The 15,606-nt window shown below is 43.7% G+C and overlaps 1 protein-coding gene across 3 annotated transcripts in view; it reads right to left on the reverse strand.

The window, feature by feature from the left end:
- LOC138981689 (E3 ubiquitin-protein ligase HECW2-like) overlaps positions 1-15,606 on the reverse strand; it is a 41,757-nt gene that overhangs the window by 23,092 nt on the left and 3,059 nt on the right. For all 3 annotated transcript variants that reach the window (XM_070354708.1, XM_070354707.1, XM_070354706.1), the window contains exons 3-6: positions 13,075-13,286; positions 5,598-5,661; positions 4,416-4,579; positions 755-903 (exon numbers count right to left, since the gene is read on the reverse strand). In XM_070354708.1, coding sequence (XP_070210809.1) covers positions 755-903; positions 4,416-4,579; positions 5,598-5,661; positions 13,075-13,286 — 589 coding nt within the window. The remainder of the gene's footprint in view (positions 1-754; positions 904-4,415; positions 4,580-5,597; positions 5,662-13,074; positions 13,287-15,606) is intronic.

Consider the following 15,606-nt stretch of genomic DNA (forward strand, 5'->3'; position numbering starts at 1 on the left):
GAGAGAGGATGCCCTCGGCTGCGGGGAAGATAGAAGAAGACTGGCATCCCCTCCTTGGCGCCACGGATCGTTTGATTGTGGGCGCAAGGTTGTAATGCAGCGCAGGAATTCTGGGACCCGGTGGAACCCCACCCCATATCACCATGAGCGTTATTGTCATTGGCGTGATATTGGATCCAGCAATGAACCCGCTGAATTGTGAGTAGTCACTGTAGTGTGAATTACCACTGGAGAATACGTAACATGTGAAATGTGCGTAACGAGATCCTGTGTTTAACAGGAAACATGATTAACAGAAGGATTGTGTGAAACAAGTGACGACGTCAGCGAGAACAGGATTATTCTTCCACGTGCTACATAAGCTATTGATATTATTATTACAGTGAATGCAAGAGATTGTTGATTGTATGAGAGATATTATATTTGTATTTTGTTGCGTTGTTTAAATATAGGTACGAGGGCAAAGGGCAGTAATCGTGTTTCAGTCTTTGTGCCTAGTTTGAGTGTTGTGTTTGTGTGAGACGAAGTGAGTTAGTAAACAGAGTAGAACACGCATTTTTTCTGATAAGAGTAATTAATACACACAGACACTTTCACGTTAAAAACCCTTCGTAACAATCTCTACCAAAACTTATGTGCAGGCCTCCAATGTAGGGAAACTTTTGGTGACCCGAAGGGTATCCTTTTGTCAAGGTTGCCACTTTTTGAGCAGTTCTGTTGTCTCGTGATATATTTCAACTTGCCACAGGCTTACCCTTGATCTTGAACCACTTTGTCCACGATGCGTTGTACAGCAATGATGACCTTGCCCAGAAAGCGACTCATGGTAGGACGACTCTTGGAGAATTTGTCCTTGACCTCCAGCTCGATGAGGTCAGACAGGTATGCCTCCAGCGTAAAGGTCTGCAGCAACACAAACACAGATATAGCAGTCAATGACACCAGAATCAAACCAAGACAGCTTACTTCTTGGATTGTATAATAAGTTTGAATATTGTTCAATCAGGTTTAAAAATAGTTTCCGGTTTCTGAATGACACCAGTGTGTAGCAAAACTTGTTGGTGTTTATCTCAATCACCAGACTCAACCATGTGCACACCCAGAAGCCTGTTGTCTAATGCACAGTTAGTTTGTGTACAGTTCGCGGTATATGTGTGTGTGTGTGTGTGTGTGTTTGTGTGTGTGTATGTGCATGTGTGTGTGTATGTGCGTGTGTGCGTTTTTCCTAATCTTTTTATATAATTTATTTGTTCTTTAATTTTTTTATTATTTAAAAAAAAATATATTATTATTTTTTTTTATATATTTTTTATATATATATATTTTTTTTCCTATTTATTTTTACCCTTATTAATGTAAAATAAACAGAAAATCAGATAGACCATGTCTGCATTAACAAGAAATTCAGAAGATCCCTGCAGGACGTCAGAGTGAGAAGAGGCGCAGACGTGGCATCAGACCACCACCTATTAGTGGCAAGCCTAAAGCTGAAGCTAAAGAGGAACCAGACAGACGCGTCAGACCGGAGAGTCAAGTACAACATCAGGCTTCTAAAAGACCCCAAGACAAAAGAACAGTTTAGTCTGACGTTGAAAAACCGGTTTGAAGTGCTTCAGGAACTCTTGGAAGAAGAAGACAGTGTATCTAACAGGTGGCAGAAGGTGAAAGAGACGTTACGATCCTCATGTCAACAAGTAGTGGGACCAAACAAACCGCAACAGAAAGAGTGGATCACGCCAGAGACCTTGACTAAGATACAAGATAGGCAGAGGAAGAAGGCGACAGTCAATAACAGCAGGACAAGAGCAGCAAAGGCCAAGGCTCAAGGAGAATATGCAGAAGCAAACAGGGAAGTGAAGAAGAGCATTCGCAAGGATAAGATAGACTATGTGGAAGGACTGGCAGCTGAAGCAGAGCAGGCAGCGTATAGTGGCAACATGAAACAGCTGTATGACACCACCAAGCGACTCTCTGGAAAATTCAGCAAACCAGAAAGACCAGTAAAAGATAAGCAGGGGAACACTATTCACACTCTAGAGGAGCAGTTGAACAGGTGGGCCCAACACTTTGAAGATCTCTTGAATCGACCATCACCCCCAAGTCCCCCAGCCATTGAACCAGCAGATGTGGATCTACCAGTCAACTGTGAGAAACCAACCAGAGAAGAGATCAGGAAGGCCATCACCCTACTAAAGAATGGAAAGGCTGCTGGACCCGACGACATCCCTGCAGAAGCATTGAAAGCAGACATAGATGCGTCAGTAGAGATGCTGTACCCACTCTTTGAGAGAATCTGGGATGAAGAAGATGTGCCGACGGACTGGAAGGAAGGTTACCTGGTTAAACTTCCAAAGAAGGGAGACCTCAGCAACTGCAGCAACTACAGAGGTATCACGCTCCTATCTGTGCCAGGCAAGGTCTTCAACCGAGTCCTCTTGGAAAAAATGAAGAATATTGTTGACTCACAGCTGCGAGATGAACAGGCGGGCTTCCGGCAGAACAGATCCTGCACAGACCAGATTGCAACACTTCGCATCATAGTCGAGCAGTCCCTAGAATGGAAGTCACCGCTGTATATCAATTTCGTCGACTATGAGAAAGCTTTCGACAGCGTGGATAGAGAAACCCTCTGGAAGCTCCTCAGGCACTACGGTATCCCAGCCAAGATAGCCAACCTGATCAGGAATTCTTACCACGGCATGTCCTGCAGAGTCATCCATGGAGGGCAGCTCACAGACAGATTTCAAGTGCGGACAGGAGTTCGACAGGGATGTTTGTTATCCCCCTTTCTCTTTATACTTGTGATCGACTGGCTCATGAAAGAATCCACCAACAACCGGAGGAATGGAATCCAGTGGACTCTATGGAGCCAACTTGATGACCTGGATTTCGCCGACGACCTCGCACTCCTTTCCCATAACCAACAACAAATGCAAGAAAAGACAGACATTCTGACTGCCACATCGTCACAAGTGGGCCTCAATATCCACAAGGACAAGACCAAGATCTTGAAGATCAACACCACCAGTAAAGAGCCCATCACCCTAAGTGGAAGTCCCCTTGAAGAAGTGCAGTCCTTCACATACCTTGGCAGCATTATCGACCAGCAGGGAGGCACAGATGCGGACGTCAAGGCAAGGATCGGCAAAGCAAGGGCCGCCTTCATCCAGCTCAAGAACATCTGGAACTCCAGACAACTGTCTCTAACCACGAAAATCCGACTGTTCAACTCTAACGTAAAGTCGGTGTTACTATACGGAGCAGAGACCTGGAGAACGACCAAGACTACCATCAGAAAAGTCCAGACCTTCATCAACAGCTGCCTCAGGAGGGTCCTCAAGATCCGCTGGCCCGAAACCATCAGCAATGCCGACCTCTGGGAAAGGACCTGCCAACTTTCGGCAGAAGAACTAATCAGGAAAAGGAGATGGGGATGGATTGGACACACCCTCCGCAAACCACCAACCAACATCACCAGACAAGCGCTGAGGTGGAACCCCCAGGGCAAGCGAAAGAGAGGCCGTCCAAGAAACACCTGGCGACGCGACCTGGAGGCCGACACCAGAAAGATGGGCTACACCTGGAGTCAGATAGAAAAGATGGCCCAGGACAGAGGACTCTGGAGAGCTGTTGTTGGCGGCCCATACCCTGACAGGAGTGACGGGCATTGATTGATTGATTGATAATGTAAAATACAGTTAGTTTGTGTGCGTGTGCCCGTGACATCCTATAACCACTACTCTCCCCTTCATTTTTTTTCATTGCCAGAGTTCCTTCCCTTTTGTGTTTCCCTCCATCTTCTTTTCCAACTTTGTCCGTGTTGGTTATGCTTCTTGTTGTCCTTTGTTTTTGTTACCAAAGGAAGCTTTTATAAGAGAAAATTCATATTATTGTGCTGTCCTTGTATCGGTGAGTACATCATTCTGTTGTTTTTCAACTTTGTTCATCTCACCACAGTCACTTTGTTATTTCGATTTTAATTCATAATAGTCTAGTTATACCCATGGTACATTCAGTAGCTATATCTACAGAAAGTTTACTTTCCATCTCTTTTCCTTGCAAAGGATGCATGCATCTGCATGATGTACTCTGAGATAATATGTCGAGACTAACTGCTACAGTGGAACCCGCCTTTTAAGACCTCAACAAATCTGAGGGAATTACATCTTTAAAAGGAGGGTGTCTTAAATAAAAAATAAATGTACAGAAGTTATGAACAGAGAATCTGAGACTGAAGAAAAAAACAGTCTCAAAAACTGAGAAGTCTTTAATGGAGGAGAGGGGGGGTTGTCGTGTGTGTGTGTGTGTCTGAAAAGGGGGTTCCGCTATATGACTGGAACAAGGTACCAATACTGAAGAGTAAGAGAACCTGCAGAGAGAGCAGAGTTGAAAAGCAGAAATCCTCTCCAACATACCTCATTGTCCCAGACAGGGTTGGTGGTGCTTGGACAAACAGAGGACCGCAGCTCTCGGTGGTGGTGTGGCTGAGGGAATTGGGATTTACTTGGAACAACCGTCAACTTTACGTATGGGTCCGGATTGAAAAACACTCCCTTCTTCAGGTTGCAGGCCTCTAGGTCTAAAACAGAAGAAAACACCACTGAGCACAGAATGGTCACAAAGTTAAAAAAAATAGCCATCCATTTTCTTTAGTTCACATCTAAATTTGTGTTACTTACCAGTTTGTTTGTTTTTCTTTCCAATCAACACATACGTACATACATGCACATTCCCTCTCTGTCTCTCTCTCACAAGCACACACACGCTTTCACATGAATCGAACCATTATCCTTCCAAAGGACAGACCTTCAAGTTCAACACATATCATATGCATAAAAATGATCATCAATACAATTAAAGCTAAGCGTAAGCCAACATATAAAATAACTTCCATAAAATAACTAACTTCATTCTCTTACCTAAAGGAAAATTCAGGTTTTCATGTTGTCAAACACTCAAAGAATGACAACAACAAGTCACAACAACCCTGACAACCCCTAAACATTGAAAACAAAGATCGTCTGTTGTCTTTAGGCCAAGACAAAAACAAAAAAAAACTATCACAAAAAAAGTCCACTATGCAACAACAGGAATGTAATCTCCTTCCTGGATAAAACAAGACTACACACAGGAGACTGAGCCTGCATGTAAAGAGGGCTGTGGTCCAAAACACAGTACACTTTTTAAGTTTCTGTGTCTCAAGCTATCTGCACCAACTTAATCTAGTTACTGTGCCTGCACAAATGTATTGAACTACTTAACATGGTCACTCAAAAGTAGAATAAACAGATATTTCACGTTATATGAAACACTGCAATCATAAGTACAAATGCATACAGCTAGCTTCTTCTCTTGATTAACTTTGAGTGTTTTGTACTCAATACATGCCTATGCTTCTTGTTCAAACTGACAGTGGGAGAAGTTCTCTACACAGCATTGTTTTGTACTAAGTCAGATTGCAAAGCACCATGAAGTCGAGATGATCTGTTTAAGTGTGCTCTGTACTGCTTCTATTAGCTCTCCGCTGGGCAGAATCAGGGCAGCTAAGAGAGGAAGATGAAAGAGAATCATTGCTATTAGTTCTTGTAACACAATACCTGAAATATTGATCCGTAGCAGCACTTGCTCTTCCTCGGACTTCTCCAATGAAAAGCTTGCTCTCTGAAAAGGATTATGTAAGGAACGCAATTAGCTTATTCCGTTAGCAACTTGGACACACACACTACAGTCATGAGCTTCAGCCAGAGTGAATTACACTGCATGCAGAAAAAGAGGAAAGCCATACTAATTTACACACGTAAAGCTCCACTTCCATCCAAGCATACTGTGAAAGAAATGTGCATCTAAATTTCAAGTAAAAAAAGAAACACTTTTCAGGTTCTTATCAATGTTTTTTCTGAGAAAAGTCTGAGAAAAAGACAAGAAATGCTATGAGTATGAAATTCCGGTGTTAGTACTGTTACCAAACTGAAATTGCATTACCCCCTTCTTGGCAGAAACTAAAAGTTCAACTTTCTTCTGGCTACTGAAGGTACTATATTATGAGCTAACTATCACTAACCGCAAAAGATAACAGCAACCAACGGCACTAATACCATTCCTCTTGTGTCAGCGTTTAGAAAAAAAGAACCTTCTTCAGTTATCTACAAGCACACTGCTGTTGGAAAACCCTGGGTTAGAAGTATCCAGTTCTCTACATCTCTAATTAAGAGCCTGACTCTAGCAAGAGAACAGCCTTCAAGGTACAATGTGTGATGTGGGACCCAAGATGATGTTAAAACAGACTCTGATACTAAATCAAAATGCAAGAAGAAAATTTTTTGGGGTTTTTTGTTTTTGTAGGGGAGGGGGGGAGGGGGATATCCATTTCAGATGCTGTAATATGCTCCTATTACTAAGTACTATTGCCTTGTATATATATATATATATATATATACGTTTTACTATGATTTCATTTTCATTTTCTTATTACTCCAATGGAAGCTTTAGTTTCAGTGAGTTTCACTTCTCTATAACAAGTCGAGGTTCCCTCCCTGCTTGAACTACCATTGCATTCCAAAGTCTGTTTAGCCGAAGAGCAGTGGAGCATGACAAGTATACAAGTAGATCCAGCTAGTGTGGTGTAGTGTCCCCACTGTCAGTGTCATTGTATGGGATAGCTGTGGCTAGGACAGTCAAACAAAGACTGACAACCAGCTGACTGAGTTCAGGTCACACCTCATCCCTAACCAGGCTAACAGACACTACTGTCAAACCTGCCACAAGACCCTCAAGTAAAGATTCTAAAAAAGATCTACGCTAAAATATTTTACACATAATTTGCACCTTAACATTCAAAGTCAGTAACAACAGAAAAGCACTCAATAAACACTAGCCACTGCCACTGGAGAAAACACCAACACACAAAATGCTGAAGTAAAATATTTCAGGAAAGTGACAAAGGTTGTTCATTGCAGGTTTCTCTGTGTGTTTGCTGTGAATCAGTCACAATTCAGCAATTCCTCAATCATGACAGCTTGATTACTGTCCCTGTTTGATCTCTTCTTCTGTCACTCTGGCCGAAGATGACAATGTGATTACCCACTCTCCATAATGGTGTTCTCTCAGCAATAACAATTATGCCATGCTCTTAATGTGAAGTGTTTTGCTCCAAAGAATAGAAAATAGTTCGTCTGCTTTGTGAGAGAAACTAGGGGAAAACAAGAAAACATTTTCAGTACAGCGTAGTTTATGCTTAGTACTGTGTAAGTTTGTAACATACGGTGCAGGTTGTGCTCAGCTCTGTACACACAATGCCCTTTGTTAGTACTGTGCAATGTTGAATCTGACCCAGCAATCCCTCAAGGCTAAGTGTAACAGAATGAGATGCAATTCTATGACGGGGAAAACGAATGCGCCGAAGAAAAAAGAAGAACGGAGAAAGTGAGAGTCATGATGAGCAGGGAAGAAGAAGGGACAAAGGAGGACAGCCATCATAGACCATTAACGCAATGCAGTAAACAAAAATACAGCCTCCTTGACACTAATGGCAAACTTGTGCACAAACCTGTTAGGGAATAGTCCAAGTGTAGCCAGTGCAACAATGAATTCACTTGTACTTCAAAGCTTGAAAAAGAAACCTATCTCCAGATTTTACGATTGGTATGAAGTTCAACATGTGCAGTCATGAATGCATGTGACAGACATTCACTGCTTGTCAGCTTCTTGCCTAAAAACAGTCATTTTCACGACTGGTCCTCATTTTGCAATTTTAACTTACTGGTACGAATATTTACTGATAAACGTGCAAACACTAACAAGTGCTTAATCTGTCAAAACACAATGACTGAAACTTTGGCCACAACTGGATCTGTGTCAAAAAATGGTCCTACATGTGTCCTGTTCACAACAGTTACAACTGTTCAGAATAGTTACACTTACAGTGACAATGATATCTATTGTTTGTCGTATGAAACCGAAACTAATGCCCACACATTGATCTTCCTTTCTTAATCAAACCAAAGTATTATTGTTAATGTTTCACTCCACAGCAGCATAAAATATACTTTGTCAATGAAAAAGAGAGAGAGAGAGAGAGAGAGAGAGAGAGAGAGAGAGAGAGAGAGAGAGAGAGAGAGAGAGAGAGAGAGAGAGAGAGAGAGAGAGAGAGAGAGAGAGTGTGTGTGTGTGTATGCGCGCATGTGTGCGTGCATGTGTGATATTAAAAAGTTAAGGGTCACTTTGACCAGTATCCAGCCAGAATGACTGGTTGTTACAGATTTAAACTAAGGTTTCAATGACCAATGACTGACTCGAAAATACCCAGCCTAGACCCAAGGATCATTGTATTAGTGTAAAATCGTGGTTACAACTGGACAAGAAAACATGCAAAACCAGTACAATGAAAGGAATAGCATAAGTACTGCACAAAGTTTGTTTTGCTTATACCCCAGCCACACAGAGACGCTGCTTCTACTCCATTGTAAAATTGTCGGAGAGCGTGGCCAATCCTGGGCCAAATGTGGGAGTATCTCCATGAGCGTGGTTTGTTCGGGGTGGGATCTGCTAGGTCGCAAAGCTGTACGCTCTCCCTACGCTTATTTTGAATTTTGAACTGCACAAAACAAGCGTAGCCGGGTCTGGGCGCAGTACAGTCGTGATGTCGTTTTTTTTTAATGGCCCCCGTCACACAGCTGTACGTTTTTATGATGACCAAGCCGATCACTCCGATCTGAACAAGTTATCAAGTCGGGGCTCGCCGTCAAAATCCAGCACATTGTGAATAAAAAAAACTACATCACGACTGTACACGATTACGCTTGTTTTGTGCAGTTCAACATTTGCGTGGGGAGAGCGTGCAAGCTTCCCGACCTAGCAGATCCCACCCCGACCAAACCATGCTCATGGAGATCCTGCCACGTTTGGCCACGCTCTCGGACACTTTTCCGTCGTAGCAGAAGCAGCGTCTATATTATGTGACTAGGGTATTAGTGCCATGTGCTGGATTTTGACGGCGATATGTCCCAATTTGATAACTTTTTCAGATCGGCGTGATCGGCATGGTCGTGGTAAGGACGCAGCGCTGTGTGACCGGGCCCTTAGCACAGTTTACCACTCACACACACTCTCTCTTTGTCTCTTTTTCCAGTAGCACAGCCAACCACTCACAACTGGCATTTGATACAAAATAGCAACACAAAAGACATTAATGAAATAAACCTATTCTATTCTATGTCTGCTTTCTATGCTAAGTAACAGTTGTTGGATGAATGAATGTGACTCACGGTCAAATTAAAAAGCCAGTGTATTTCCAAACCTATATCAAGGCAGTGACAGCTAAAGATAGCTAAGGACTCAGGCACAGTTCCTATTTCTGCAGAGCTGTAGTAGACCAAAGAGGGAGAATGGGGTCAAACTGTTAAGTGGCAGAGGAAATAACTCATTTGGCCTGGTCACCCAGTGGGTTCACAGAGAACATCTTTCCAGGTTCCTCAGCGAATGCAGTTTAAGGCTACAAATAAGCTGCACGATTATTGTGGTACAGAAGCTTACCAAGTTAACAATCGAAAATTTTAATAATAAATTTTCATTTGATTAATATACTTACCCAATTCACATACATATAGCAATTTACTTCAGTTTAGTGCTAGAACGCTGAAACTACGCTCCAACCTGGTAGGGGGGAAGTAACCCTAAAAATAGAACAGCCTTGACGGTCACATGACAACGCCAGGTCAAGGTTAGCTCCCAACATGCATTGCGCACGCGTGCTCTCGCCGCCATGTTTTATTCATTCGCTCGAAGTGCCCTTTTATTTTTAGGGAATCTAAAGCGGGGTAGGCGGGAGGGACTTTAGTATGTGAATTGGGTAAGTATATTAATCAAACGAAAATTTATTATCAAAATTTTCGATTAAATTACATATCTTATCCCAATTCACATATATATATATATATATAGCAGATTGCTAATTAAGGTGGTGGGGTGCTCACCTATGAGCTAGGCAACAATTGCCCTGCTGCTACCATCGCTGGTAGCGCCTTGGTACCATCCTGTCGCGCACTGGAATGTCGAGCAGGTAATAGTTGATGAAAACAATAGATCTCCAGTAGGCAGAATGGAGGACCTCGGATAATCTTCCTGATCTTAGCACAGCTAAGGAGGATGCCCAGGATCTTGCCTCGTGCGTCCTTGCCGATGTTAGAGGGAGAACTGACTCCCCCCCCACCTTTCTTTTTGCACCACCACTCATACGCTTGTTGATCAGCGTTGAGACCCATTTAGCAAGAGTTACCTTAGATATGTCTTTGTCTCTAGCAGTGTTCAGAGATAAGAAAAGAAGCTTCTGCTGTTTAGCTCTGATAGGAGCCGTGCGGGACAAATAACTGCTAAGAGCTCGAACTGGGCAGTTAGACAAATCGGGGTCTCCTGGCGCCAGAATTTTGCTAAGAGGAAGAATTCTGATTATGGGGGAAACTTGATCAGGCTTCTGGTTTTTGGCTAGAAAATCCGGCCTAAAACGTAAAGAAATAGAGCCATCTTTTTCAAAAGCTATGTCTCTAGATAAGCCTGAGAGGGCATGAATTTCACTGCCTCTTCTTGCAGTGGCCAAAAGAACAAGCAAAAGTGTCTTACGGGTAAGATTAACTAAACTTGCTGATTGCAACGGTTCAAAATCTTGCGATCTTAAGAATTCTAGAATAAGGAAGAGATCCCAAGCAGGGACTTGGGGCTCTGATTCTAGCAAAACCTATCGACGCGCCTTTTAGGACGCTAGCGATAACACCGCTGAGGTTAATGTTGTGACCCAACTGCCTCAGCGTAGCCGAAATAGCAGAACGTCTAACTCGAAGAGACGAGGGGGAGCAGCCCTGAGCTGCTAACCAAGATAAGTGATTAGCTACCTGCCTAGAACGCGGGGAGACAGAACTGACCCGATTCTCCGCGCACCATTTAACCCAAAGCTGTCCAATGTGAAGCGTACACTGAGCTCGTAGACGTCCTGTGCGCTTTTTGAACCAAATCCAGTGTCCCGTCCGAGGCACCCGACCGACGCAGGGATCTTCTCACAGTCTCCATGCGTGAAGGAGCAGGGACTGTGAGTTCTCGTGCTGAATGCCGGTGCGTGGTTGCAGTAATTCTCCCTTTTCCAGGTTTAGAGGAATGGGAGGACCTTCTGCTAAGCGGAGGAGATCCGGAAACCAATGCTGACTCGACCACATTGGAGCGACTAGAATCAGGGATGGTCGTTCCGACTCTGCTTTCCTCAGCACTTTTCCGAGAAGTTGGAATGGTGGGAAAGCATAAGCTGTGCGTCGTGTCCAGTCGACTTCTGGTGCATTCACTTTCCATGCTTCCGGGTCCGGAAACGGGGATATGAACACTGGTAGCCTCCTTGAGAACCGGGTTGCAAAAAGATCGACTATCGGTTTGTCCGCCTGCACCCAAAGCCGCTGGAGAGCGTGGTGGGTGATTGTCCACTCCATGTGGAGTACTTTCGAGGATCGACTGAGCGAGTCTGCCAAAACATTCAGTTTTCCCGGCAGGTAATTTGCTGATACCGTGATCTGATGACACCACTTCAGAATTTGGCATGCTCTGAGTAAAAGCGTGAGAGAGCGTGAACCGCCCTGTTTGTTCATGTAGGATGCAACAGTCGTATTGTCTGTATGAAGACGAACATGTTTGCCTGCCACCAGCGATAGAAAGCTCTGAAGACCGTGGGCTACAGCCTCTAACTCGAGCACATTGATGTGTGAGAGGGCTTAAACTGTTGTCCACGTGCCTGAGGCTGTGTGGTGAGAACGATGAACACCCCAGCCTGATAGGGAAGCATCTCTGACTGACGCTGGTGTCTCCATTGTGAACTTGATTTGTCTCAGAAATCTGTTCGGAGGAGACAAGACTTTTGTTTGTATTGCCATTTTGGCTTCCGGTTTGACGGGAAACTTGAACAACGGTGGAACTCTGGTTAAGGGAGTCTTCCCCATGCCCATGTATAAATACTAATAGGTTTTGTCTTTGCTTCCTGTTCAAATGATGACTCAAAACTAAGGGTGTTCTTATAATTATACTGCATACATTATCACTAACAAAGTAACAGTAACACTAACAGCAAACAAATCAGCACGCCAAAGTGAAACTATTTGGCGATCAGCACCTTCATATAACATTAACAACCACAATAGATCAACTAAAACTAGTGATGATCATAACATTCTAATTTTTGATCGACTGAAGACAAAGACAATAAACCCACAAATGTATCATTTTATAAATTATATATGCACATTAAAGCCCCAGTTTGTCTCAAATGGTTTACAGAACGATTTAAATCTTCTCATGAAAAAAGCATTTCTAACCTTATCGAACACACTTGCAATAGCATTTAATAGCATTAAATGCCACAGTTCGTTTGAATGGCTATTTAGCTCGCGTAAACCACACACCAGTTTTCGTGGTTTATCTAATCACTGAGCCATCGTGAACCCTTGTGATCCACTTTCCTTTTTTTCACAATTTAGTCGTCAGTTTGTGATTTCAATGCGACTCGCTGTATCTGCAATACTCAATAGCAGGTTATTGTGTACCTCTGAATCTGAGTCACACGAACTTATCGGCGGCGGTTGGCTTCAAAGACTGAAGCAAGCACTATGCACAACATTCATCTGCTTGGGCTAACACGATCGTGCGTGACACGCTTCCGGGCTCCCTTTTTTCAAACTTTCAAAACTTCGAATTGTACTGATCTTGTCTTAATGAAAAAATAATTATTTTATGATATAAGAATGTTTGTGTAACATAACAAGCTGTCAATTTATTATTTAGATTTTAAAAGTTAGGTCTAGCGCCAAAACGAGGCGTATGATTTGTCTCATTGTATATATCTGGCTGGCCACACAAATATAAATTCTTTGAAAAATGCTCGCTCTTTGACTTTGGATGTTCTCAAGCGGTGAGTGTTTAAACGAAAGGGTGTTTGTACTGTGTGTAAAATCCTGACAGTGTATGTGACCAGAAACTGACGGTTTACGGGAAGCTGAGTGTGCCTTTAAATGTGTGAGTGTGTAAATTAAAAGGGTAAGAAAAACGCACCTGTCCAGACTCTTGCACATTCTTGATAGCAACTATAGGACTAGTTGCCACCACCTCATTGCATGATCCTTTGAAATATTTGAAGCACACATGCGTGACTTCCTTCTCCAGCAGTGGAACCATGTCTCCAAAATCCCAGGTAATCTGTCCCTGGGGCCCTCCGCTTGCACCTCGAATCTTGCTCTCAAGAAACTTGGAGTTGTCTCTCTCCTCTGCAAAGTCATACATGTATACATGTACAAGCATTCCCTTGTTACTGAACATTACTTCAGTAAACACAGTACGGCTGTGCATTCCTACAAGGGCATTATAATTCTTAAAACACAAAACCTTGGCATGACAATTCTTGAAACAAAATTAAAGCAATCAAATCTTGTCATTTACGGATAAATAATGTAGTTATAAAATAAAATAAAATAAAATATATGTCTTCTACAATGAAACTGACCGGCAGATCCTTATATACTGTTCAAAAAAAGAAACGCATAGCTTGTAATATTTGGTTAATTTAGTGATATGGCTACAAGGATATCCACCAAACTGCAGAAAATGTTTATCTGGTCGTCGACCTTTCGTCCATTGCCACAAGTGAGCTCTGCACGTGACGCATGCGTTATCAGTGGCTACAATGTCAAAATTGCTCATTTGGCATGACCACTCGTCATGCTTCAGTGTAATCTCGTGAAACTCGGGGAATATTGAGCTCTCACCATGTCTTCCAAAACCCATAAAAGCGGATTGTTCGCCACAAAGAAATCAGACGACAATTCAGCGACGAAAGATGGCCCGATTGAGCAGAGAAGACCGCCAAATTGCATTGGGTCGTTTACAAGCAGGCCAAAGTCAAAGTGCAATCGCCAGGCACTTCCACGTGTCCCAGAGCACCATCAGTAGACTGTGGGTCAGGTTTCAAGCCACTGGCTCCGTTGCTGACTTGCCACGAGCGGGAAGACCAAGGGCGACAACTGCTGCTCACGACCGCTTCATACGGCTCCGCCACCTCCGGAATCGTTTCCTGTCGGCCTCATCTTCTGACCAGGCTCTCCCCGGGCCACACCGATTATCAGACCAGACCGTGCGGAACCGCCTGCATGAAGCTGGTTTGAGAGCTCGCAGACCTCACAGAGGAGCTGTCCTCACCCGCCGCCATCGCCAGAACCGAGTGCAGTGGGGCAACCAGCACCTTCGCTGGACCGTCCGGAATCACTGGAGACACGTGTGGTTCAGCGACGAGTCCTACTTCCTGCTCCAGCGACATGATGGTCGGAGGAGGGTCTACCGGAGAGTAAACGAACGTTACGCGCCCAACTGTGTGGATGAGGCACCCGTTCATGGTGGTGGAGGCGTCATGGTGTGGGGGGCGATCAATACCGCTGGAAGGAGCACCCTGGTGCACGTCCAAGGGCGCATAACTGCCCAGCGATACGTGGAGGAAATTCTGCGCCCACACGCCCTTCCTCTTCTGGCAGACCAGGATGCCATATTCCAGCAGGACAACGCTCGCCCGTACACAGCACGACTCACCACCCAGTTCCTCACCGACCACCATGTCCAGGTGCTTCCCTGGCCATCCATGTCGCCAGACATGAACCCGATAGAACACCTCTGGGATGAATTGGACAGACGTGTGCGCAAGCGGGAAGAAGCGCCGGCAAATCACCGCGATCTATTGCAGGCACTTCAGGAGGAGTGGGACACCATCCCACAGCAAGATATCCGGCATCTGATCCAGTCCATGCCCAGAAGGTGCCGGGCAGTTGTTGCTGCTCAAGGCAGTCACACCCCCTACTAACTTGACAGCCTCGGCACCCAATCGTATTGATTGACTGATTGATTTGAAGATGCAAATGAACTGTGTGTGCATTCAACTGTGTCCATACCAAATTTCAAACAAATAATCTAAATATTGGATTTTCTGTTAATTTTTTTGAAAAATAAAACAAATTTGACAAGTAGCAACTATGCGTTTCTTTTTTTGAACAGTATAGGAGGCAGAATATTAACTCTCTGTCAGGTCCCTTACAACTGAAGTTGAGTGTGAAACAATAACAATTAACATACTGTAGTCATCCCTTTGGCCTTCCATCTAGCTCACACTCACAGATAGCTCACAGTACTCCTTAGCCTCTGTTTTTCACATGCCGTTCAGTCCTAGGTCTACCACTTACCACTACCAGGACTGACAGACAGCTTATGAAAACGACACATCCTCACTTGCAGTTTCTCCACTGCAGACATGTCCCTGCTTTCCTCCGTCCCTCCCTCACCTACCCACCCCCCACCTTAGCCTGGCTTTGGATTTTGTACTGTTCATTTTTACCTTTCAAGGTTTATTATAAGTTATATGATGCACAATATCCTCAAACATTCTGATGCACTTCCCACAAGTTGTATACATCATTACATGTACACACTAACACATGCATGTAATACACATGTATGTCTAACCCCACAACTCATGCACACATACTGTAGCTGGGGTTCCACTATAATTTAACTTCTTACACAAAGATATCAATGTATATATGATAA

This window comes from Littorina saxatilis, linkage group LG12, assembly GCF_037325665.1.
Source record: "Littorina saxatilis isolate snail1 linkage group LG12, US_GU_Lsax_2.0, whole genome shotgun sequence".
NCBI classification, from domain to species: Eukaryota; Metazoa; Mollusca; class Gastropoda; order Littorinimorpha; family Littorinidae; genus Littorina; species Littorina saxatilis.